Below are 24,202 nucleotides of genomic sequence, written 5' to 3'. Positions count from 1 at the left end.
CTGCTCCTGCAACAACTGCTGGTTTCCTCTAGACTGCTATTCTACGCCCCTCAACCAAAGACAGGCAGGCAGAGCTCTCAGAGGTCCCTCCTCTTCCTGTGCATGACCCGCATGACACCACCCCCCTCAGCCCCCTCAGCCAGTCGTCAAGCGGCTACTTCTCCACTAGTGTCTCTACAGTTACCCTGTCTGACGTTCTCCAGCCTTCCTCCTCGTCTTCCTCCCTCGTGGCCGCTGACACCACGCTGCTCACGACCCCTCCGCAGCAGCAGGGTGCTGACAGGAACGATGTTGTGACCTCTCCTTCTCAGTGTGGCGCCAGGATGACCATCGTCGTTCCCCCTGCTCCCCACAGTTCAGCAAGTCACAACAACATCAGTGAACAGAAGCTTCTAAACTCTGGCGGAGGCAGTGAAGGTTTTGAGAGGCTGGAGATCCTTGTGGATGAAGAGGAGCAAAACCAAGATGAAACGCTGCCTGACTGGCTGATGGAAGGGGCATGTGTCACAGTGGGAAACAATAAGCCCGGCACGGTGCGCTACATAGGAGTCACACAGTTTGCTGAGGGAGTGTGGGTGGGGGTGGAGCTGGACACACCTGTAGGTAGGTACTCCATTAAAAAAACATCTGCTCAATGACAATACAATAGCTGATGAAGTACTGTATAATGTTGTGTTTACCTCTGATTTGTCATTTTCAATACAGGTAAGAACGATGGTTCGGTTGGAGGACATCGATATTTCCACTGTAAACCAGGTTACGGGGTCCTGGTCCGTCCGGATCGGCTGTCCCGCAGGGACCGGACTAATCAGGCGACGGGAGAGTACGCTCCTCCTGCCCATGTCCCCGTCCTACGAGGCGAAGCCGTGGTTGCCCGTCGGGGGGAGAACCGCAAGTCCTGGAACAGCTGAGACAGGGAAAGTAGGAGCTGGATGGGAGAGACGAGCTCCCCACAGCCTCCTGCCCGTCTTTTCTTCTCTTCCTAGCTATGCAAAAGGCCCACGCATCACAACACGAGTGTCGTTGGAAACGACACCCACTACAATATACTACATACATTCACAGAAAGTCGGTGGAATGACAGTAAAGTCTATTCTATACGAATGCAAGTAAGTTGAAGAGGGACTATGCAGAATATGAAGAAGTCCGTGGAAGGACTGTTTATCATGTGGGAGATAGTAGTAGATAACGTGGCAGTCAGTGGAAAGGCTGCGGACAGGGAATGAAAGCAGACTCCTGAGCATCGGAGCTCCCCAGGCGCGTGGCTGGGATGCTGCAGACTGGATGACCTGCTCGCTGAACTGGCATACAGGGATGCAAACTAATCACATTTTAGACAGGAGTCTTTTTTTCTAATCTGCAAGTTAATTTCCTATGACATATTCAGTGGATGTACCGTAATTGCAGATGTGACTGTGACATATGCGCTCCGCTCTTTGTGTTTCACAAAGTCAGAGACTTGAGTCAGATTGAGATTAACCTGTCGTCCTGTCAAACTAACAGCAGGCTTTAGCTGCAACTTCACCCGTGATGTGTTTGCATCCCTGGATACACCGTGGACTCGGTGTCCCAGAATTCCCTGCTCCAGCTGCCGCTCCTCTGCCTTCTCTTGGTCCAGTCTGCAAACTGACACCTCTCGCTCCTGGACTCTCTTCTCTTGAACATAGATTTTCCCAGAATGTGCCTTCATCATGGCTTGATTTGCTATTTTTCCCCCCAGTGTATTTAATTTTGAGGATGCCTTGTGATCTCAGGGACTATAGGTTGGAAAGGACACGGAGGAGTGTGTGCGTGTACGTGTTTGAGTGTATTGTAAATGTTGTACAGTGTTTCCGTGTGTGCACTGAGCTCATGTTGTAATTGTGTCGGTGTTGAAGATGCGCAGAGCATGTCCTTGTTGGACAAAGCCACTGTAGGAACCGTAGGAAGTACTGGGACGCTTTAAAAGTCGATTTTGCACTGGAGATGTTGGATGAGTAGCTTCTGTAAGTGAACAGCAGGCGGTTGTGGTTGGGATGCGGCAGGATAGAGGGGGATGATGACTCGGCAGGGTTCTCCTACAGCTACAACATTAAACTGATTAGTTGGCAAAAACATCTATCAGCAGCTATAGAACTGATTACCGTGATTGATGCATCACTATCAAGATGGTGTTGTAGATTCAGCACTGTGGATTTTGATCTGCTACTTTTCTGACATTTTATAGACACAACAAGCAAATTTGTCAGACTCTTTGATAACGTGCTCTGCAGTTGCTGCCATACCTCAGTAATGTTGTAATAACCCAATGATGGCTGTTGATGGCCATAAGGTGGAAGACGCTCTCCGTCGGAGCGGGGCTTCTCTGTCTGTCGGGACCAACAGCAGGAGGCGATGTGTGGTTCATTGGTGGAAACAGGAAAGTACTAGTGCACTGTATGTGTCGGGGGAAAGAAAGTGGGACGGACGTTTCACGATTGACAGAACTGATTTGCTTCTATGCATTTGTTTTGTTTTTAAGTCATCTAGTTGTAGCTTCTATTTCTCACACTGCTATGAGCTGCAAGTGCATTGAGGGAAAGTATTAAACACAGACTTACTGAACATTGGTTGAAGAAAAGACTGAATCAATTTTATGAAGTAGTTTATTAAACATTCCAGATAGTCTCTATTGTATTTTTCAATTAGTTAAAGGGCACTACACCAGTTTCATACATGAGGTTGGGTTTACGTGTCAAAAGGTTTGAGAAGTCTGAGAAAATGACCCTGATGTCATTAGGGTCATTACATGAAGACTGCAAACGAACAGAACGGTGCAAAGGTCTGATTTATCATGGGAGGTGTGGGTTCAGGACAGAATGCATCTGCCTGATTTTTATTGTTGATTTTTAAAATCTGTCTTTTGCAAGTTTCCAGACTTTGCGAAGCCTCTCACTGGAGTGCTCTTTTAACACGCTAGACTAAGTGGAGCGTGAAGTGCTGGGTTGAGGATGTCGTCAGTCTCACCAAGTGAGCGACAGGCGTGTGCTGACAGGTTAATAACAAATAGTTCAGGACTGAGTGGAGTAGTTCTCCTGTTTACAGCAGCCCAAGCTAATCCTATTCTGAAGATGGCACACACTATTGATTTCCACTAAAGCAGGATGGCTGTCTGAGTTTTGGGGGCAGTGTGTTATTATAGATATTACTGATGATGGTATGATATGATACATTGTGTGGAATACTGTAAGTGCTTGTAAACACATTGGTATGTCCAAACACATCAGTCATCTTTTTTTCATTCCTTTATGTCACTTCTTCTTAATTTGAGAAGTGGTTTTACTATTTATATTAAAATGCTTGTACACATGCCTTTATCGCATGAAAACTAATAAAGCCTTTTTTTAATTGTATTAAATCTTGCACAAATGGTTTGATGAGAACTGCTGCTATTAGCGCTGTAAATGTACCTGTACAGTAAATGATGATTCGTGTAACGCTCTTTATCTCGCTGTACTAGAGTTTGGTTTTCGGATCCCGCGTGGGATCGGAGGTCGGTGCGTGACCTCGGTGGCCGGAATATTTTCACGGAGCAGTAAAGATTTGAAAACGAGGCACTTTGCCACGTGAGCCTTGGAGGAACATGTGGGTGAAGAAGACTCACCTGCACAAGACCGATGAAAATAATGTTGAAGTTCATGTACAATTTTAAAAGGAAGAGACATTAATAGTGTAGTTTAGTTAGTCTTTGTGTATTTATTGTTCGTGGAGTTCTCTGGTTGGTTACTGTAGGTGACTGTTGGTGTGGTGTGTTCTCGATCAGCAAGCAGTGAAGTGGTACATACTGTAGAATGGACAGTCGGTAATGAAGGATAGTTTTCTCGTGTGTGTGTGGGGAGATGGTCTTAACAGAGTGAATGTGTTGTGTACTTGGATTTGATTCTTGTGTCCTTCCAAGATGGGAATCTACCACCACCTGCCACTTTAATTATACCTAGTTTAAGTTGTGAGCGACAGAGCCATGCTCGCTCGCCCACCCGCTCGCTCGCTCTCTTTCTGTGGCCGGTGGTCTCCTCCCGTCCTGGTCTCTGCTCAGACACTGTTTTAGGGGTTTGAGATCACTTCTTCTGGCTTCTGGATGTTCCTTTATGTCCATGTGCCTCAGAAAACGCACATCATTTTCATATCAACGCTTCAAGTCATTTGCGCACAAAAAAAAAAAAGAATTAGTCCTCCAGGGGGACTTAAAGAGTTCACGTCTGGAGGAACTCAACTCAACTCATGATGTTGGAAACAGCCGCTTTCAGTGCAACACAGAGCAATATTCTTTTTTTGTCGCATCGAGGCGCAGCGCAGCTCCTCTGGCCACAAGCGTTGGTTTCCTTTGTGGACACTTCCTCCTCCAACTTCGCTGGCAGCACCATGAAAACACGGTGTGACTCTGACGTTGGAAACACACAATTTTAATAAGACACTGTAAAAAAAACAAGTAAACGTAGTAATTAGCCTTGTTGGTGATGGTTTTAACTCAGTGGACTTAACATTTCAGTGGCATCTGTGCCACAGCCAGCAGCAGGTATTAACGAGGCTAATGAAGTTTTATCGCTGCGATTTGTGTCCAAACATCACAAAGCCGATCTGTACGAATCCTTGGTCCTGCAGGACGTTGTCCTCCTCCTCCTGTCTTTTCTTTCTGTGCCAGTGCTTTTCACACTCACCTGTAGCATTTCCTGCAGCTCTGCGCTAACGTTGCAATCGCTGCATAACTCGACATGTCCGCTACCGAAACGTGGCCTTAAGTTTGGAGCCACACCTGTTTTTAGAGGAATGGTCCCGTCTTTAACTACGAATGCTGTCCCTCAGAGGGCTGTGCTATTGAATAAGGTCATTCGAAAACCACAGCAACCTGGTTGGCTGTTCAAAAGGACTAAAAGCAGTTTCCGTTAGTCGAGACAGCAGCAGTTGGGTGTTGTAGATCTTTGCACCCAGTGGGAATGTGATATTAAGTCTCAGTTATTCCACACAGTGGAAACTCCAACCCACCACTGCCCTACAGCTTTTTTCTACCCGGGATCTGACTGTGTATTTTCTAAGCAGTCTTTGGGTTCATGCTTGACACAGACTTCCTGCCTTGTCCGTTTCAACCCTGTGAATCCTGTCCCCGGCCTCAGTCGTCCAGATCGCTCTGCCAACTCTTCCCCCGGGGCCTTGTAGCGGCTGAGCTGTACCTGCTTCACTACTGAACTGGGTGCATCCAGTTACTTATTTATTCTCAAACGTTTTGAATAAACCACACAAAACGAGCAATATGCGGTCGCGGGACAATGCGACGCAGCCTTCTTGCAGGTGCACAGCCTGTAGTAGGTTTTTTTTTTTTTTTTGGCAATAACGGCTGCTTCTGCTTTCCAGGAAGCACGAGAAACAGCTGTTGTTCCCTCAGGTACCAGCAGCCACATTTAAGAGAAGTGTTTAATGATAGAACGCTAACAGGAGCGCTTGAGGAACCGAGTCTGGTGCTCGATAAGTCAGGGAGTTTCATTAGAACCATGTTAGTAGTGCAAGCAGCCCCACCAGTCCTAACACGTTCACCTGAAGACACATAATGGGACTGACTGCAGCCTGGTCAGCAGTATTATTAGTATTATTATATCTTGACTGAATAATCATTATCAATCACTGCTACTGTGGAGTCTGTGGAGCAGGTTTGTCTTGATGTGTCATTTGTATGTATGTGTATATATGTGCATATTAAGACTTATAAAGAAAGATCTGAGCACAAGTTTGGGTTTTGATTAATTTAATTGTTTTATGTAATTCTAAGCTGCAATCCAAAGAATAAACATGTATTATATTACATTTATAACTTTCCTTTTCTTTATCTGTCATTACCTGACAAGGGGGAAATAAATAGCAGGATTAACACAGCCTTTGTGTAATTGTGCCGGTTTTAATGATGGTTTAACAAAGTGATTCTAGTGATTTTTTTTTTTTACTTTTCTGAGAAATTACAACAGGTTTGTAGGTGAATGTTAAGAATTGTAGGTGATGGAAAGAAATCTGCTAGGTTTTAATCTCATCTCTGACCTTCACCCTTTGGCTGAAGTTGCCTCATGGATAAACATCCCTGCGGAGCTGGAGACAGCTCTTCAAGTTAACTGTAGTAAACCAGACGCTTTCTACAAACCACAGAACGCTGCATGGACTCTGATCAGTTTTTATTCCCTTGTAAATAGAATATCAATAAAAACACACCTCAAAAGTAACAAATAAAGTTTATCCAACAGATGAAAAAGTAACAAAATGCATATGTAGATTTTCTACACAGCGTTTACAGAACAGTCTACTGTCCAAAAAAGGCACTAAATCTTGAAATAGAAATAATGGGGGATTAAAAGATACAAATTCAAAGTGACAATACACATCCTGCTGAGGTTTAACAATTTTTATCTTAGTGATATTTTGTAGTTTATTGCCCAAATAAAACTGCAAACATATCTGATGTGTAGAATGGTACACTTTAAGGTGAGTTCCAGTCACTGGGACTGAACCAGGACAGAGACATTTACATTTTATTCAGATCATATGGATGATGGATGTCCTTTTCCTCCATGCAAAAAAAAAAAAGCAGTTTGGAACAAAACGTAACGTAAATGTCACGCTGCATCTCATGGTTTCACAATATTGACCCAAACAAGATGAGGAGAACAGCACTGTGTTTACATTCAGTCCTGATGGATGAACTAACAAACTACAATGACACCAGTTTCCCCACGCTCACTTGTCTAGAAAGCAGATCTCAGGTCAGGTCTCAAGAAACCTATTTACATTTATAAGTGCCAAGTATAAAAGAGGGTCTGAGCTAAATCATCAGCAGCTATGAACCAACCAAGGAAGCTCAGAGGAACAGACTGGTTAACAGAGGTTAAACTGCATTTTAACTTTTAGGAAACGTGGTGTAATTGTAGCTCTAGTTCTGTTGTTCATTATAGTTCATTATTTCAGGCAGTTTAAAACTTTCCTCAACTAAAAGCAATGAAATGTCAAAATACAAACCCCAATCAATAGGAATGAAATTCCTGAAACTGCAGTCAATGCTTCTGGTCTATTTTTGGCGAACGATCAACTTTTGACCCTGTTTTAACTTTGTCCTTCAGTTTCTGACAAACAAGATTCACGTCAGACACATTAGGACTGTTTTTAGCTTATATTTCTAATTTAAATCTTCATCTGCAGGGTAAAAATGAGCAATTACGTGAGAAGTAGGTCCACTCTGTTTAAACAGGAACATTATACAACGCATACAGATTGAAACTTTTAGTTTCTATCCACATGTAGACATTTTGTAAATGGAAAAATACATTTGAATTAATGGTTTCATATAATGTTAAATTCTATTATCTGTTTTCCAGACAGCTACCATTAAAGTGTGGTAGAGCTATAGGGAGCATTTTATTTATCATTAATACTTTCCACTCTGCCAAGCAGTAAAACTTTTTTGCAGTATTTATTTTTTTAGCATCTCCACACAATTAAACCTTTAGAAAGAAACAGGCGCCTACGGACAATGCACAACAAAGCAGCAACCTCACACTTTTCATTTAACATGTTACAGTTATGTCTATTATTAATGTGCATTTACAATTTTTTTTTTTGCTTTTAAAGTTTTGATTTAAAATAACACAAGCAAACAATCAATTTCCTGTTTCAGCAAAGCAACTTAAATGATTTTAAATCATGAAATAATCTCAAAACAGCACATTGTCTTAAATGAATCCATGGATTCACTTCAGAAAGGCCTCTGCTTAGCAGATGAAAAAGAAAACTAACCTAACCCACAGTGGGGTAGCATACTTTGATATTTTGGTGTAAATAAATCAAACAATAGCCTCAGAGTATAATAAATGCTTAAAGCAAAGACAGGACAGCTCTGCTGTCTTACAATTAACAGAGACATCACAACATTAACAGAATCCAGAAGTGACATATTCCACCAGGATGAGGAGGAAACTGTGTTACAACTACTGCATGGACTCTGGTGGAGGCACAGGATTATAAATGGATAATGTTTTCTTCTGCAGTGGAATTTCCCTTAACTTTCCGACTTAACACTTATCAGCTCGAGTTTAAAAAGAAATTTCCCTTTTTAAAAGGAGGACACTGACGTTTCAAATGAGCCAGCACAGACCACCTTTACGTCACAGTCTGCTGTCAGTCTCATGTCACGCCGTTAGCTCTGCCATTATTTTCAACAGTCGAAACTTAGCTTCACATTGAAGCAGCTATGGAGGTGTAGCTTATATTGTAGCTGAGGGGTGTAGTGAGGTATCTATGTTGAGTCTTTAGCTCTGAACTAGTAGTTTAGCTTGTAAAGCACCTGGTGAAGAGCAATGAGGAACCGGGTGAAATGAAGCCACTTTAGTGTTGGCTGGTAACAACATTACATGTTGAGCTTTCTCGCATTAGTAATGGGAGGTGAGGGATATGAAGCCATTGTAGAAGTCCTCCTTCATTCACTGAGCCCATGTTAGGACATGGCAAAAAATAAGGCACTTTAAATTAAATACAACACAGACCATGTACTAAAAAACCCTAAACCTAATTTGTGATATGATTCTGTGCAGCTGGATCCAAGCTGATGTACTAAATCTGGTCTGTTGGGTTACAGTATTAATGCAAGTTTGCGTTTACCATCCTCCTGTATAACTCACTGAGCAGTGATGGGCTGAAGAAGAATAAAGGGATTTGATCAGCTAGTAAACACAGTAAAGGTTTAAAGCTAAAGAGAGAATATTGCACTTATAGTTGTCATGTGTCCCAAACATGACTTCAACACTCGTCTTGTGTCTGTGGACTCAGGCAGTTGTTCTGTAACATGTAAGTCATGTGCAGTGAGATGGCTGGTCAATGTCCACAGCTGCTATGCTGACCTGTGTCAAAGCAACATCTCCAGCTTCACCCAATCTAAAAGCATTTTGGAGAAAATACATAGAACACATGCTGTAGTTTCATGTGGGGGATGTTCCCAATAAACTTGGTACGATACACTTGATTTAGTTTTACTGGAGTGAGTGGAAACCTGACTAACACTAATACAGAAAACTGTTGGACTTCGACAATGGCTATACTGAGATAAGTATAGCTTTGATTATATTTTTATCTGTCAACCAACTTAAAGTATGTCTATGATATAATTTGAAAAAGAATTAAAACTCCAACGCTAAATATAAACTTTAACCGCTTGTTTCCTAAATCTTTTTTTTTTCCTCCTCTGTCACTCACACTGATCCATGAAATGTTTAAACAGCTGAGAATCTATCACCATGGTGTCATTTCAAATGAACTGACCATTAAAATGTGACATTGTGTGTTTAGAACACATGGCATATAAAGCACAAACACATATATCTAAAAAGGGAAAATACACAGTTATCTTGCCACAGTTTGACACATTTGATGCGTCTTTGATGAGGATCTGTCTAACACACACTGGATTTCCTCCATGACTATCCTGCACCCAAAAAATACATGAAGGTTTAAACTTAATACTTTGGCTATTGCTCCACTCGCCTTTCACCACCAACAAAAACTCTTAATTTCTTTCATTAGAAGCTAATATGTGTATATACTGTAAATAGAAGTAGACAGGGTCCTTATACCCTCACAGTATATATAAAGTGTATACTGCAACCATACATACACATGTAAAATATGTATGCATGTAATCACTTTCACTTTAATCTGTAGTTTCTAAAACAGCTCATGTCACAGCTAAATCCCCTTTTAACCGACCGATCTGTATTGATTCCAAACGATCTCACAGTGATTATTAATTTCATCCGTTGTGCAACCGGACATGAATACGTACAGTAACATCCAGTCCCCTGGTCAACTCTTTCTTTTTTCCATTTAAATCTGACAACAGTTTCAGCTACAGGAGACATTTATGTCTCGAGTAAACATCTGATATACTTTTTTGAAATTATATCTTTGTGATATGGAAGCAAATAGAAGTTTATGGGAGTTACGTTTGTGGTCTTTAAATTTAAAAAATTAATGTGATTATATGTCAAGGGTTGTTTACACAGTTCAAATATATGTGACTTCTTTTTGCTTCCATATTCTGAGCTTATTTAAATCAGGGGTGCGATAGATAGATAGATAGATAGATAGATAGATAGATAGATAGATAGATAGATAGATAGATAGATAGATAGATTCTCACAGAAACATTATCTACATTATTACTAAGCTTATTCTGCTGTTTTCCTCAGAAAGAAAGAAACAGCGTCAATTTGAAATATAACCGATTGTTATTTGTGTGCTACATCATTTAAAAAAATAATAAAATTAACTAAAACCTTTCAAATTCATCTTTCGCATTTTTGAGGCTGTTCAGTTGTGATCACAGTGCAAGACCCTGAAACTGTTTGAACCCTTTGTCAAATACAGTGTTGTCCTGCTGTGGAAATCTGCACAATGCATCATGTCCTGACACGCAATCACCTATGGAAGATGCAAAATGCCTTAATAAAAAAGACATTATCCCAAAACAATACATGACTGATGATGTTATTATGTAATCCATTGATTATTTGAATTTGATAGATTTTTTTAGGCATTCTAAACTGTCCACAGTCTGCTGAGAAGGACTTGAACAGAGGTTTATAATTATTACCATTGTTATAATACACTAGAAGCGCCTAAAAGAGTGTAGCAGAGCAGGTTGGTGGTTGGAGGTAGGGTTGGGAGGTATCTCAGGGTTGGAGTTTATAGGACATTTGGTCTTTTTCACACTTATTACATTCCTATAAAATCTGCTTGCATATCAACACACCTGTTCTATTCATCATCCGCCACCCCCTTCAGTCTTCCTCGGCCGTTTCGGTTTTGATGTCATTTCCCATACTGCACCTTGCCCCCTCCCCCTGAGTGGTTGAGGCCTGGTTGCCATGACTGGCCCCCGTCTTCTCCACGCTGATTGGGTCCTGGGGCTCGGACAGCACGTTGTTAATGGCTGGTTCGTCCTGTAGAGATGGAGAGGGTGGAGACCAGGACACGCCCGTCAACCTCGAAGCGCCTTCTACCTGAGCGCCCGCTCCCGTCACCAGAGAGCGGCCGATCAGAGACACTCCCCTCTGCCCAGCCAAGCCTCCTTTTCCCAGGGCAGAAAACCAGCTGGGCAGCAGTGTGGGAACCTGAGTGGGGAGAACATAGGAAAACCTTTAGCACAATAATCACCTTTGAAATACAAGGTTTCTCCTGTAAATCGATCCTCTTTGCTTATCTGACAACAAGTCTTACAGATGAAGTGATGTGTATTTACACTGTACCTGGGTTGGAGAGGAGAGATCAGCTCGACTGAAACCAAACTGCCGGGCTGACGCTCTCTTGTCAAATAAAGACACATCACAACCCTGTAACAGAGCAGCATGTTTCCTTTAGACAATAACCAGGCCATTTTAATGTCACTTGCATTTTATTTATTATCTTAACCTCAGGCATTGAGTGTTTATCTTACTTCTGATAACATCTATCTAAACATAGAAGTCAAACATCTGACAAAATAGAAACAGATTTATGATGTTGTAATGCTCCACACACAGTTACAGGTTAGCTTTGTCACCGAACATCTCTATCAGGCTGTGTCTGTGTCAAAGACCTAAAATTCATGCATTGTCAGCATGTTTTTTTTTACCTGGTCAGGAAAGTCGTTTCCATCCACCTCGTCGCTGTTGGACTGACCTCCTGGACTCTGAACCTCGATGCCGTGACTCTCCAAGATGGCTGCTTCTTCAAAAACACAAACTCTATCATAGCATATCGGCCTCGAAAAAACATCCCATCATCACATCCAGTGAAATAAAACTGTGTAGTTATGCATCAGTGATCGTTACAGGCGGGTTGCGAGTATTGTTTGTTAGACACATAGAGCAAAGGGCAACCACAATCACTAACGTCCACACCTACTCAGAGATAGACATTACCAATGTTAGCGCGTCTCTTGATGTCTTTGCGACGGTTGGCGAACCAGTTGTAGACCTTTAGAGACGTCACCCTCTCCAAATCAGATAGCTTCTTTCCTATGAGACACACCCACAGATTATGCACCCACAGCAGAAGCGGCACCGCTGCATCCTCGTCCCCTCCTCCAGTTTCTCTCTGGTGATTTTGTACTTAAGTGGTAATTGTAACGGTCACACACCTGGCTTCTGAATGACAGCGTTGCAGGCAGTGGCAATCTCTTCTCTCTTCGCTTCATCGGGGTACTGGTTATCACTGAAGTAGCTATGTAGACACAGACACGCTGTTACATTTAAAATGATCTAACACATTTTCTGTTCAGCCCTTCAGCTCCATCTTCCTCACCTCTCCATAACAGCCAGACACTCCTTCCTCCAGGTGAACCTACTGCCCCGTCGAAGTCGGAACCCTCCGGGTGCCGAGGTAAACGGGGGAGGAGCTTGTTGCCAGTCCATCATGTCCTCCAGAGCCAGCGGGGCAGCTCGCATCGCCAGAGTGGCACCTGAGGCCACACAGGGAAAAGTATAATTCACAGTAAGTCTGACGGATTATGAAAACCTATAACTGTACTGTAAATGATACACCACTCTTGTGTTGTGAATGGAGTTAACTATTACATCCTCCTAACATTTATTTATTTTGACATCATTGTACGAAGAGATTCGTATGTCTGCACTGATGCATTACAGCTGGTAAAACAGGTCCTGGGACAAACACAAGGACACTTTGACAGCATCCAATAGACAAAAAGATCTTAACAGATTATCTGACCCCTTATCTTATAATGTTATAGTAGTGCTTGTCCTCTTTCAGTCTAAATGGTCGGATCTTTGTAGCATTAAGACAGTGTTCAGGTTTCAACGGCAGTAGTAGAACTGTTTGATGTGTTCTCATCTATTGTATATTTTCATAAGTGCAAGGCCAGAAAGGCTGTGTATGAGTTGAAGGTCTGGTGATGGAGGGTGGAGTTACCCGGGTTGTTCTTCTCCAGCTGGTACCAGCGGAAGAAGGCTCGCTTCTTCTGCTCGCTGAGGTCCGATCCCTGCTGGAGGAGCCAGTGGGAGATCCGACTCTGGCTGATCCCTAATGGAAGTACAGAGATGAAGCGTGTGTTTTCAGTGTTAGTAGTAGTGATTTACTGACTCCTGTTTAAGTACAGACTCACCTGTTACCTGAGCAACCACAGCCTGCGAGATCCGTCGGTTTGCCAGAAATGACTTAATCTCCTCTTTGATCACAGCGCTGTCTCTTCTGCGAGGAGAGAGGGAATATGGAGCATGTAATAGTGAAGCAGTCATAGGTTGCCTGTAGCTGGAGCTGTGGCAGAAGAATGGCAACAACTGTTGCAGATAAATAAGTAAAGGAATTGAGAGCAGTCCGCGCTCTGAAATTCTCTGCTGCTCTGGTTTGATTTCATCGTCACACACCCTGAAATCAATACCACTCTGATTGCAGCTGTCTGGCTGCAGACTACAGATGAGAGGCACTGGAGGGTCTGCGAGTGTGTGTGTGCGTGTTTGTACAGTATGTTTGAGTGTACACACAGGCAGTAATCCTCACATCACATTAAGATTCAGTGTGAGCTAAAACAAGCCTTTGGCTATTGAGCCTTTGTGCCTCCTGTGGAGTAATTTACAGCACACACACTCGTCCTTGGTCAATTTCACTAAGATGTTAATGTGACTCCACTCATGTTTATTTAATACATTATAGCAAAGAACAAGAACAAAGACCCAATAAAAGCCACAATTTGTGACTAAATAAACAAAGAAGGAAAGAAGTCATAAAGCAAGTCTGATCTGGCCTATCCTGGTCTAAGTTAAGCTTCGTGTGGTCTTACCTCATTAAGTCCTCCACCTTCTCGTCAACATCAATGTCCTCCTCAGTGGCCTCAAACCCGTAGCCAGGTCCTGTCACAGTGCCGCTAACCACACCCAGTGGAAACCGGGGAGGCGACAGTTTCCCGTTGGTCACTGCAACCAGACCGTTCTGAGCCACCGCCGCCATGACAACAGGAGAGGCGACTGGAACTGGCAGGGGAGGCGAGGTGGTGTCAAAGTTGTTACTGGGCGACAGGGAGAACTGGGTTTCAGGGAAAGTCGTCTGGGTGGCGGTGGAGGTCATGGAGGAGGTGGCGGCGGCGGCGGTGGAGGACATGGAAGACGACGGCGGTACGTAGGACGGTTTGTGGGTCAGCTTGTGTCCATGCTGCCGGTCGAGGTGGTCCAGGGCATCCAGAGCATGCAGGACCTCTGTGTGGGTGATCCCTGTCCTCCGTAGCCTCTGGAGGAGGTCAATCTGCTCGATGGTAAATCGAGGCTCCTCGCACTGTTGGAACATGCTGCACAAGATCACAGCGATATAACTAAACCCAAAGACAGACTCGGGAGATTTATCAGTGCTGCGTTGTGGTAGTTCTGTGGGTTACAGCAACTATGCAGCTGTAAGGAGTAGGCTGTAATTTCATACATTTTACTGTCCGCTTTGTTTACTTTTGTGCAAGCAGACATAAACTCCAGGTCAGATTCATGTGACAACTCTTCCAGCTATAGCAAACACAAATGTAGGATGTTAACACCAGTCATATGTGTACAGAACAGTCCATTAATGAGTGGTCTCCTTTTTTTGTTAGCTATTCACACACACAGCAGCACATTTCACATCAAGGGATCTGCTGTTGGCAGCGCAAAAGAAAGTGTAAAAATGCACAAACAGAGAGCGGTGAGAAAAGAATGCATGTAAACAAAGAGTATTAGAGAGTAACAGTAAAATATATTATTAAATCATCAAAGTCAAACAAATGCCTTCAGCAAGTTTCTTTGACCTGGAGGATACACAGAACTGTAGACACTTAAATTATAACAGAAAATAAGATTCCTGCTATTGATTTGGTGTTAACTTTGATTGGTAGTGACGGTAGTGACTGTGTTAATTACACAGGTGACAGTTGTGCTCAGAATAACATGCATCAATCACTGAGTGAGAAGACGAAGGACTGCATTGTTACAGTGCAATGGCTTGAACAAAGCAGCAATCACTGCAAAATAATGGAGGATTATAACAAAACATTTAAATACGTAGTGATCTGTGACCTTGAGCCGTTCCACTTCGCATTCCCAAAAAGCAAAAAGAGACAATCGCAAATCAAAATGGAAGTGCGATCACATCTGCTAGCTTCCTGCCGGCAGATTTATGGCGCTCACATAAACACAGCAGAAGACATCAGAGCTCAGCAGCTGCTTTCCAGATATGAGATGCATTCCTCCGTATTAAATAAAACCTTTATTACGGCAGATATGTTTTGCAGAGCTGTCATGAGACTCTGCAGCGAGCGGAGAAAACGCGAGAGCAAAAGATTAAGCTAAACAGAGAGATGAGATAACACATCTGTCTTGATGGTTTTCTTTCTGATGCATTGCAAAAAAAAAACAGGCCTCAGCAGAGTTTCAAAGTCAGCAGACATGTCAACACTTATATAGGGGGAGGGCCAGTGTGTGTGTGTGTGTGTGTGTGTGTGTGTGTGTGTGTGTGTGTGTGTGTGTGTGTGTGTGTGTGTGTGTGTGTGTGTGTGTGTGTGTGTGTGTGTGTGTGTGTGTGTGTGTGTGTGTGTGTGTGCGTGCACGTACATCTTGGGAAGAATGCCAAGAAAAATTTACATCTCCGGCAGCCAAGCTCCATACTTTCTTATCCTGCTGCAGAGGATGAGTCATGCTGTATAAAGTTAGACTGATACGCAGGATCGATACAATAGGGAGGACTTATTCGTGTACAGATTTTTGGCACATGCACCCTAAGATGAATACAGGATGATTAAGAGAGAGACAATTTGCATCTGATTGGCAGATGTAAAATAAATGCCTAATTTGTTTTTTTTTCAGCTCTTTGAAAAATCAGAACTTAATAAACATCTGACCTCTGATCTGTTCATTTGATATTAACAGCTGGATTCGTGGGGACTTTAATGTATGATGATTTTAATGGAGATGCCTTCTTTTTAGTTGGGGATTTTTTCTTTTCACCCTAAACAGAAGATAGGATTTTTAAACCAAGCATGTGTGAACCGTGTCCACGCTGGAAGAGGAGATTGGAATAGATGACCTGACTTTGCTCCAATACAAATAGCTCTACATATATTAGCATCTTTAAGCACTCCGCCAGGTGTCGAATAAAAGCCCAGTTCACTACTTGAAAGAACTTGTTTCAGGAACAAAGCTGTAAGAATAACATAAAATACACAAAATAATCTACTGGTGGTAAATAATTTACTACTAGTATTTTTATACTTTAATGTTACTCCTACTGTTGGGTGCTTAAAGTGGAGAAACAATTACACCTTGTGCACAGAGGAGAAACTTGTGTTCTTCCTGTCATGAGAATATATGCATGTCAACATAATGCATAGAAGTAAAAATTCTATTAAGGTAGAAAAATGTGTGTGTACAACAACAGCAGCTGCAGGATCAGAGTTCAGGCTGCGATTTTTCCATATACCTGGAATAATGATCATGGCACCACATGTGTTTTTCAACATAGCTGTAATTCATCATCTCCCCAACAACCCCACACTTTGTTAACCTACACTTAACATGGCCGACTTGTACATCGGGGTAGTAATGCAAAAGTCCTTCACAATTCATAAAACGTAATGTAAGGTCTAACTCTTAATAGGTGTCAGCAGCTTTTATAGTTCTGGTGGTATTGACATTGGCTCAAAAGCCTTCAGAGTGAAGGATTTAGTGGGCTGACAGCAAAGCCAGCAGTGTGTGTGATTCTGAGTCTGGGATGTGTGTAAGTAGGGATAGAGGGACTGGTAATCAAATAGTGCTGGCACTGCTTCTTCAGAGATCTCTGCTGAGCACCAGCAACAAGCAGGCGAAGTGCATAGGGACATGGGCCCGCAAGAAAACACACACACAGACACACACACACAGACGTGTGCACGCACACACACACACACACACACATGCACGCACACGCACGCACGCACACTGACGGTGAAGCCTCCAAGTTTAAACTGTTTTGCCCTTCAGTCACACCTCCCCCTGTGCTACTCTGCCACTGAACTTGACCTTTGACCTCATTAAGGATCGCTTCTATTGCAGTGTATCAATAAACTCTCTCTGCGTTTATTCTCACTATACTTTGCACACAATGCTTTTGCAAAAGAGCCCACCATGCCTCACTGGCTCCCCTCGTACCTACAGTACCTGTTATTGATCGCTGTTTTGTCCAAAACATGACCTAGCTCCGAGAAAAGTCAGGTTAAAAATAAACTTTATCACAGTTCCCGGACCCAGTAACCCGCAAAGATCCTAACCAGACGTGGCCACACACTGTCACCTGGCTGCGCCTGCACTACAGTTTAGCCACAGCAGGAAACTTTTCACAATCGACAACACAAACCAAACAGCTCAGTTGTCACATTTAAACGGAAACAACACGTTCGATGTCTAATGATTATAAGTTTCTCTAAATGAGAGGCGCGCGGAATCACGTTGGAAAATACTGGATTTTAATTTAGCCCCGCTACATGAAAACAGGCATCCCCAGTAGAGACGTGGGAATAACGAAGAGCAACTCTTCCCGGTGTTGTGTGTTTTGCAAACAACATGTCAGGAACGCAGCATCATCACGTTTCTGTTCCAAACGGGCTGTTTTCCGACGCAATTTCGCCCCATTCGCCCGCTTCGCCGCGCGTCGCCCCAGCGAGACGCGTACGCGAATTCAAAAAGTTGAAATTGTTTTCCACGACGTCTTTTTTGCTGAATTGCGTCCACGCCGAATTAGAGAACGGCGGTTTGTTCTCCGTTAAAGCCCGTCGGTCTAACGCGATGTGACCCGAGCCTCCGCCAACAAGTAAAACACCGCAACACTGCCCAGATGTTTAAGGGGTTTTCAGTGATCGGCACTGAGGGAAAAGGAAACGTATCGCCCTAGCAGAACCCTTTGAAGACAACAGTACTTGGAGCCGCAGGACTTCACTCACCTTAATATTCCAGTCTAAGAGCCTCCACGGACGTTCGTTCGACCATATATCTACTGCCCGGGAGCACAGGGACACACGAACACTGACAGTTTTCCCAAAATGTCTCCTCCGTCTCTAATTGGGTTTCAATCCACCGTCAGACAGATTTGCCTTTTGTCCGGCAACCAGACGCCATGTTGACAGAATGACGCAAGGGACGCCGGGAATCGAAGTTCAGAGCGCTTACTGTACTCCCAATGTAGTCGGTCCAAGAGGTCGCGGTTTACGCTTGGCTGTGTCCGCTTCAGCGCTCAGATAGATGACGGTCATATTTTGTTCATGCGTTGCTACGAAACTGTGCTGTGCAATGTTTCTAATATTTTAATTTTAAAAGTACAATACAAATGTGCAGTGTAATTTAATGGAATACAATAACTCTGCCAATAAGTCTTCTTTTTAATCTCTGTTCTTAAGTTTAAGATGCCATAATTGATAATCCTACTACTATACGTTATATGTTAATGAGGTAACTGCCTTTGTTCCTCTTATTTGGTTTCAGTAGACCAAACAAATGTAGCTGCCTACCATTCATTTCTTTTTTTTAACATAATTTTCCTACACACAGGCTTACGTTTATAATAGGTGCAGCATTTAGCTTTGGCATTAGTTCGAAATGTTGCAAGTGCTGCACAGTGTCTGGGTTAAACACTGTATTATTCATATAACTGCTGCTTCTGTGCAAAAACTTCCATAACAAAAAGCAGATGAGCAGGACACTGCTTTTACATCAGGGCCTTTAAACTACATTGGTGTTTAAAGTATAAAAACTCAGTACTCATGTAATTGTTTCAGTATTTGGCTAGAAAGAAATCAACAAGTAGAAGATTTTTCCGCTTAAAAGTACCAACTACAGATGCTTAAATAGTGAAGGTGGACAATCCATAAATGCTACAACAACATTAATTAGTATCTAATAATTTTCCAAGTCTATGCACCTGCAAAACATGACTAATAACAAGGACCGCAAACTGTACAAACCCCTACAGTAAATGTGAAGCTGCTGTACAAATGTACATTGTTACCCAACACCTGAGAATTAATGTGTTGTTTCAGGAACAGAAAAAAAGAGATAGTAATTTCAGATCAGATCAGCTCTGCCGACCTGCAATTTAGCTGCCTGACCAGAGACTAATTTATACCTAAGGAGTCTCAGAAAGAGTGAACATAAGGAATGTTAAATCAGCACTGCGACTTGAAAATGACAATACATTTTATTTTTATGTAGAAAACTTGAGTCTACAACACAGTATAAAATATAAAACAAATCCTGTTAAAGACTAACGCATATAAAGTAAACTAATACTAGACACAGCAGTGTTGAGGTAAGGGTATGTACTGTATGAGTTTAAGACGGAACCCAGATGTTCCCATGTCTGTCAGGAGCCTGGCTGTATGGTATGTTCCAGATCCAGGGCTGATCTGAAAACAAAGAAAGAGGTTGTACTAAAATAAGGAACCTAAAAGTTTAACCAGCTTCTTAACCACAGCTACTGTTGATCGGGACACATCATTAAATCAGGTTAAATGAGGCACTTAAACAATTTACCAAGAAATGAATAAATTAACTTAACATAACAAAACACTTCATATTTTGCTCACAAAGCACCAGAGACTCTATCACAGACACACATGTTCCTGTACAGTACCTGTAGAGGAGTAACACACAGGAGGGAGGTCAAAGGGCACTGGGAAACCAGAGGAGGATGAGGAGGCAGGAAAGGGATTTTTGTGAACAGGGAATGTCGCCATATTCTGGAGAAACACAAAGATCACACAACATAAACTATGCAACTCTTCGCTTCGTTATCATCAGAAATCAGTAAGCAAACATGAAAGACAAGTCAGGATACAGCTGTGGTTTGTTCGTGTGTGTTGCTCTTACAAAGGCAGAAGGCACATAGAGGACTCCCAGCTCATACGAGCGAACCATCACCTGGGTGTTATTCTTCTCCAGTGCTCCCCACGCTGCCTTTGACAGGTTGGCACTTAAAAAAAACACATATACACAAGTACAAATCTATTTAAGTTAAAGGGGAAAGCTTGTGCTTCAATGCTGTAACTAATTATTAGATTTCAAACTTTAAAGGTAAAGTTATCACACTCACCTAGTGACTAGAAACCAGGCAAGCTGAGTGAAATCTGGTGACGCCCTCATGTACGTCTTAATGTGTGGCATGGCGTGGCTTCTGCCTGTAGAATCTGCCTTCCAATGGCTACAGTGCACACACACACACACAAACAATCACACACACTTATTATTTAATTAAGTTGTCCTGCAAAAATATAGTTGTATTACTAAAGCAAAGCAAACTAGAGGTGACTGACATCTAACTATTTCACCTTACAGCAATTCATTAGTGAACATACTGGAAGAAGGAGTGAAGCCAGAGCTGTTTCTGGGCAGTCTGGATACTGTAGGGAAGAGAGCCTCCCGCTGGAAACCATGAATATGGCAACAACATACAAAACAGTAATATTAAATATATTATGTATATGCAGTATGTCATGTCGTTTCTATTTGCATTATATAGCAAACACGTGATAAAACAAGACTGCTCACCTGGATAGCCTTCTAAACTAGTCCTCACATCTTCTACTGATGGATACACCTGCAAAAGTCAAACTATTAGCCACTCAACAAATACTTTATTTAATTATTTTATAGAGTAGAATGTGGTAGTAAGAGATGATAAGAAAGCATTAATATCCACCTCAAAGACAAATAGAGTCACTTAGCACACATGTAGTTTGGGGTAATGCTTTTGTTAATTTATTTGCTGATTCCCACACATAGACAGATTGAAGTGTCTCATTTGTTGGAAAGTTTCTTATAAATAAAGTAACAACAAAATACCATCTTCCAAGGCCATGGCCAAGACCCTATGGTGTGAAGTATAATATGCAGTCCTTCCCTAACTTGTTCTGTTGTATCTTGTAATATGCACACAACTCAATTATGAATATATGGTGAACACAACGAGTGTGCATTGGAGAAACCTACCAAATGCATGGGAGGGTCTGGCCTTAGAGACGATTTTCCCAGTGTTGTCAGAGTGCGCTGGAATTCCCCAGCCAACCATTTGGTCTTATCCACTCCCATGGAGCCGATGCTCGAGAACTGACCAATCACAGGCCACCTTTCTTCACCAGAGATAGGTTCTGTATGGTCATGCAACAACTAAAAGAATAAGACAAACTGTTGACGAAAACCACAAACCAGCTCATTCGCCTGTCTTAGCTGTGTAGGTATGGAATAACCTAAAACCATAGGTATATTAGTGACAAGTGAGGAGAAAATGGTGGGCTTTACCTTCCTCAGCCTCAGATGGCCCCAGCGCTCCATATCAGAACCAACATACCTGCCCGGGCTTGAGCCCACCAAATACACCCTGATGAAAAGATTACAGTTACACCAACATGTAATCATGGTCATTACATGCAGCATATGACATATGACTACACAAAGATATAGAATAAATGGTATCTTAAGGTATATAGATAAGTATCTGCACACTGTGTGTTCACCTGGTCTCTGACAGGTCATGCTCTTTAATTCGTTGGATCCACTCTTCGAGTTCTGGTGCACGGTACGACCCCAGGTAATCCAGAAGGTCCCTCTTGAAGAAGGTGGGTGACTCACCTTCACTTACGCTGCTGCCTTTAGGTAACCGTGGAAACAGAGGGCTCATCCACATCCTATTATGGAAATAAAGGGTTAATTTACATAACAAACCCTCTCTGGAAGAGATATGAAACCATTGGCTTGCACTGCATGGGCGGCATTTTCTTTTCATGTGGTTGGCAAAAACCAAGTCGAGACAAAATGATAGTTGAAACCACAGAGTGACTCACCCTTGTGATTTCTGGTACCAGTCAGCTCTGATGAGGTTAGAGGTCAGAATGATGACTCTGAAACCTTCCTCATACCACAGCAGCATCATCTTCCTGACAAGACACCAACAATATTGTGAGTACAACCATGAAACTAGAGATGTTTCATAATGTTTCAAAATTGTGATGATCCAGACAAGTACAACTGAAAAAGTACTAAGATTAATAGTAGTTTGAGTCATAAATGCTTACGTGTGGTGAGTTCCAAAGGCAATGTCCAGCTTGGCCTGTTAAAGGAAATTACTCCCATGAGCAATAGTGATTGTTTAGAACTTTCATTAGTTTTGACATGGCTTCTTGATTTTACACCAAAAAAAATGGCAAATTTGAATTTGGTGAGTGCTAATGAGTACCTGGCAGAATCGAACATGTTGGAAGGGCTGAGCCTGCTGAAGCAGTCGAGCCTTGGCCTCCCTCTTATCTCCGTGGACAATCAAAACTGGACGGTCCCTGAAAACATGACCCATAACAAACATATACCCTGTATTGTACTGATTGATGTGAATTCATGTATATTTTTAAACATTTTTTTCAGATTGTGACATTTTCAATTGTTTTAGCGTATTCTTTTTACTAGCGGGTTCTGTTATCAGTAGATTCTCTGATCAGTTGGTGTGATGAGATGTGATCTTACCTGAACTCTGGTGGGTACTGATTAACCATCCAAGCAATGTCAAAGCAGTAGTTAAACTATAAATAGAAGAGTATATCATTAGTTTCCAAACCAGAAAACGCCATTTTAGAACCTCTGCGAGGCTAAATGTATCCACAGTGGTGCTTAAATGTTAATGTCAGCATGGTAACAGTAATGTTTACCATTGACCACATTATTGGGTCATATTGAGATTTCATTGTTTTCTTACCTGAACTGATTCTTTCAGTGTCCCAAATAATGGGGAAAGAATGTCTACATTAAAAAAAGAGATTTTATCAAAGATGAGTAAAGCTTGAAACTAGTAGTTAAGAAGGTGATAAATTTACTCTGATTTAAAACAGGTAGATCATCAGCAGTAAACAACATGAACTCTCCTCACCTTTGATGTGCAGAGCTCCACTGTTGTACTTCTTGTCCAGACCTGTCACTTTGTTGAGGTAAAACCTGTAGGTGTCATTAAGACAAGGAATACTTGACTCAAAGAAGTCGTCTGGCTCATCAATATAATAGAGTCGGCCATGGGGACTTGGAGGGCGTTCGTTCTCCACCTTGATTTGTTTTCTTTTAGGGCTTGGAGGTTTTTTCTTCGGTAGGTTAGTGGGAGCCTGCTCCTTTACATCTCCAGCATGATCGTCATCGCTATCAGACAGAGCCCAACCTGAACCGTCTGACACCTCTTTTTTACGCTTTCCAGCCAATGATGCCTTGGTTTCATATTTCACTGGATTTAACTGGTTCTTTGCAGCTGACTGTCTGGCCTCTGAGACAGTGACTAGTGAGGACACTGGGGGGTTAGCTGGTTCTGGCTTCACCTCTACATCAGCTGCTTGTGTGTCCAGCCTAAGGCTGACTGGAGAGGAAGACTGACGAGAGTTTTCAGTAGATTTAGAAAGTTGGTTGCAGTTAGATGCTGTTGTACCGGAAGGAGGAAGATCCTCATCATCACTGCTGGAGATAGTCCATTTGCCATGCTGACTGTCCTGCGACATGTCTGGTCAGGGATACACACATTTTGAAATATCAGCGAAACAGCAGGATTAAAGTGACCTAGAGTTAGAAACACTGGTCAGTCAGGATGAATGGACCTGAGCAAATACTGACAGACCTAAAGCATCACCCTGATTTTACAAATTCACCTAAATTAAACAGTAGACATAATAAGATTTATTAATTTAAGATTTAAGTTTAACAATTAGCAATAAATCTGCAATGGTTACATAGGAGAAAAAAAATCCCTTTTCATACCAAACCTGTGCTGTTACTGTTTAGTGACTGACTTATGTAATGATCGAGTGCGTTTGCTTTACCAAGTCAGATGAATAACCCGCTGCACAACTTAATAGTATTGAGGACGCATAAACGCTTATTAATCCACCGCTGAACAAACTCCACCGATACAAAACATAAAACACACCACAGCGCAAAAAGTGCACTGGTATAAAAATTCCGGGTTGAAACGTTTTCTTCTTGTAGTTCCGCTAAATTTAAAGCATCACGTCATATAATATGAATCACATATTAAGATAATCAAATAATTTTAAAAGTATTTTAGGTACGGTTTATTGCATAACGGCTTAAGCTGCATCAAATTGAATAGGCATATTGTACCTAATAAAATGTCTAGCGTGTAAACACAGTTTGCATTCAGTGCA

At 42.2% G+C, this 24,202-nt stretch overlaps 3 protein-coding genes across 10 annotated transcripts in view; 1 reads left to right on the top strand and 2 right to left on the bottom strand.

Moving 5' to 3' along the window:
• kif13ba (kinesin family member 13Ba) overlaps positions 1-5,814 on the top strand; it is a 29,412-nt gene extending 23,598 nt beyond the window's left edge. For 4 of the 5 annotated variants that reach the window (XM_055507251.1, XM_055507250.1, XM_055507252.1 and 1 more), the window contains exons 38-39: positions 33-603; positions 706-5,814. In XM_055507251.1, coding sequence (XP_055363226.1) covers positions 33-603; positions 706-911 — 777 coding nt within the window. In that variant the 3' untranslated portion in view covers positions 912-5,814. The remainder of the gene's footprint in view (positions 1-32; positions 604-705) is intronic. The other variant, XM_055507253.1, reaches the window with a different exon arrangement.
• A 342-nt stretch (positions 5,815-6,156) lies between these two features.
• On the bottom strand, positions 6,157-18,174 carry LOC114851746 (homeobox-containing protein 1-like). 4 transcript variants are annotated; one of them, XM_029143399.3, is made up of 11 exons: positions 17,966-18,174; positions 13,820-14,320; positions 13,145-13,230; positions 12,952-13,062; positions 12,325-12,481; positions 12,161-12,243; positions 11,943-12,038; positions 11,654-11,748; positions 11,289-11,372; positions 10,793-11,153; positions 6,157-10,461 (listed from the first exon to the last, which is right to left on the bottom strand). In XM_029143399.3, exons 2-10 carry the CDS (start codon positions 14,317-14,319, stop codon positions 10,821-10,823), a joined length of 1,545 nt encoding a protein of 514 aa, XP_028999232.1. In that variant the 5' UTR covers position 14,320; positions 17,966-18,174; the 3' UTR covers positions 6,157-10,461; positions 10,793-10,820. The 4 variants fall into 4 exon arrangements, with proteins under 4 accessions (XP_028999232.1, XP_028999231.1, XP_028999233.1 ...); XM_029143398.3 differs by having other exon boundaries at positions 6,157-11,153; XM_029143400.3 differs by having other exon boundaries at positions 6,157-11,153; positions 11,654-11,745.
• A 1,022-nt stretch (positions 18,175-19,196) lies between these two features.
• On the bottom strand, positions 19,197-24,018 carry tdp1 (tyrosyl-DNA phosphodiesterase 1). Its single transcript, XM_029145339.2, has 16 exons — positions 23,858-24,018; positions 22,930-23,541; positions 22,759-22,802; positions 22,530-22,585; positions 22,249-22,345; positions 22,088-22,122; positions 21,857-21,949; positions 21,530-21,700; positions 21,315-21,393; positions 21,006-21,182; positions 20,565-20,613; positions 20,372-20,438; positions 20,110-20,217; positions 19,887-19,989; positions 19,651-19,756; positions 19,197-19,423 (listed from the first exon to the last, which is right to left on the bottom strand). Exons 2-16 carry the CDS (start codon positions 23,537-23,539, stop codon positions 19,350-19,352), a joined length of 1,869 nt encoding a protein of 622 aa, XP_029001172.1. The 5' UTR covers positions 23,540-23,541; positions 23,858-24,018; the 3' UTR covers positions 19,197-19,349.
• Positions 24,019-24,202: the final 184 nt, after the last annotated feature.

Source organism: Betta splendens, chromosome 3 (genome assembly GCF_900634795.4).
Source record: "Betta splendens chromosome 3, fBetSpl5.4, whole genome shotgun sequence".
NCBI classification, from domain to species: Eukaryota; Metazoa; Chordata; class Actinopteri; order Anabantiformes; family Osphronemidae; genus Betta; species Betta splendens.
The sequence above is the reverse complement of the archived record's forward strand: the minus strand, read 5'-3'. Positions and strand labels throughout refer to the sequence as shown.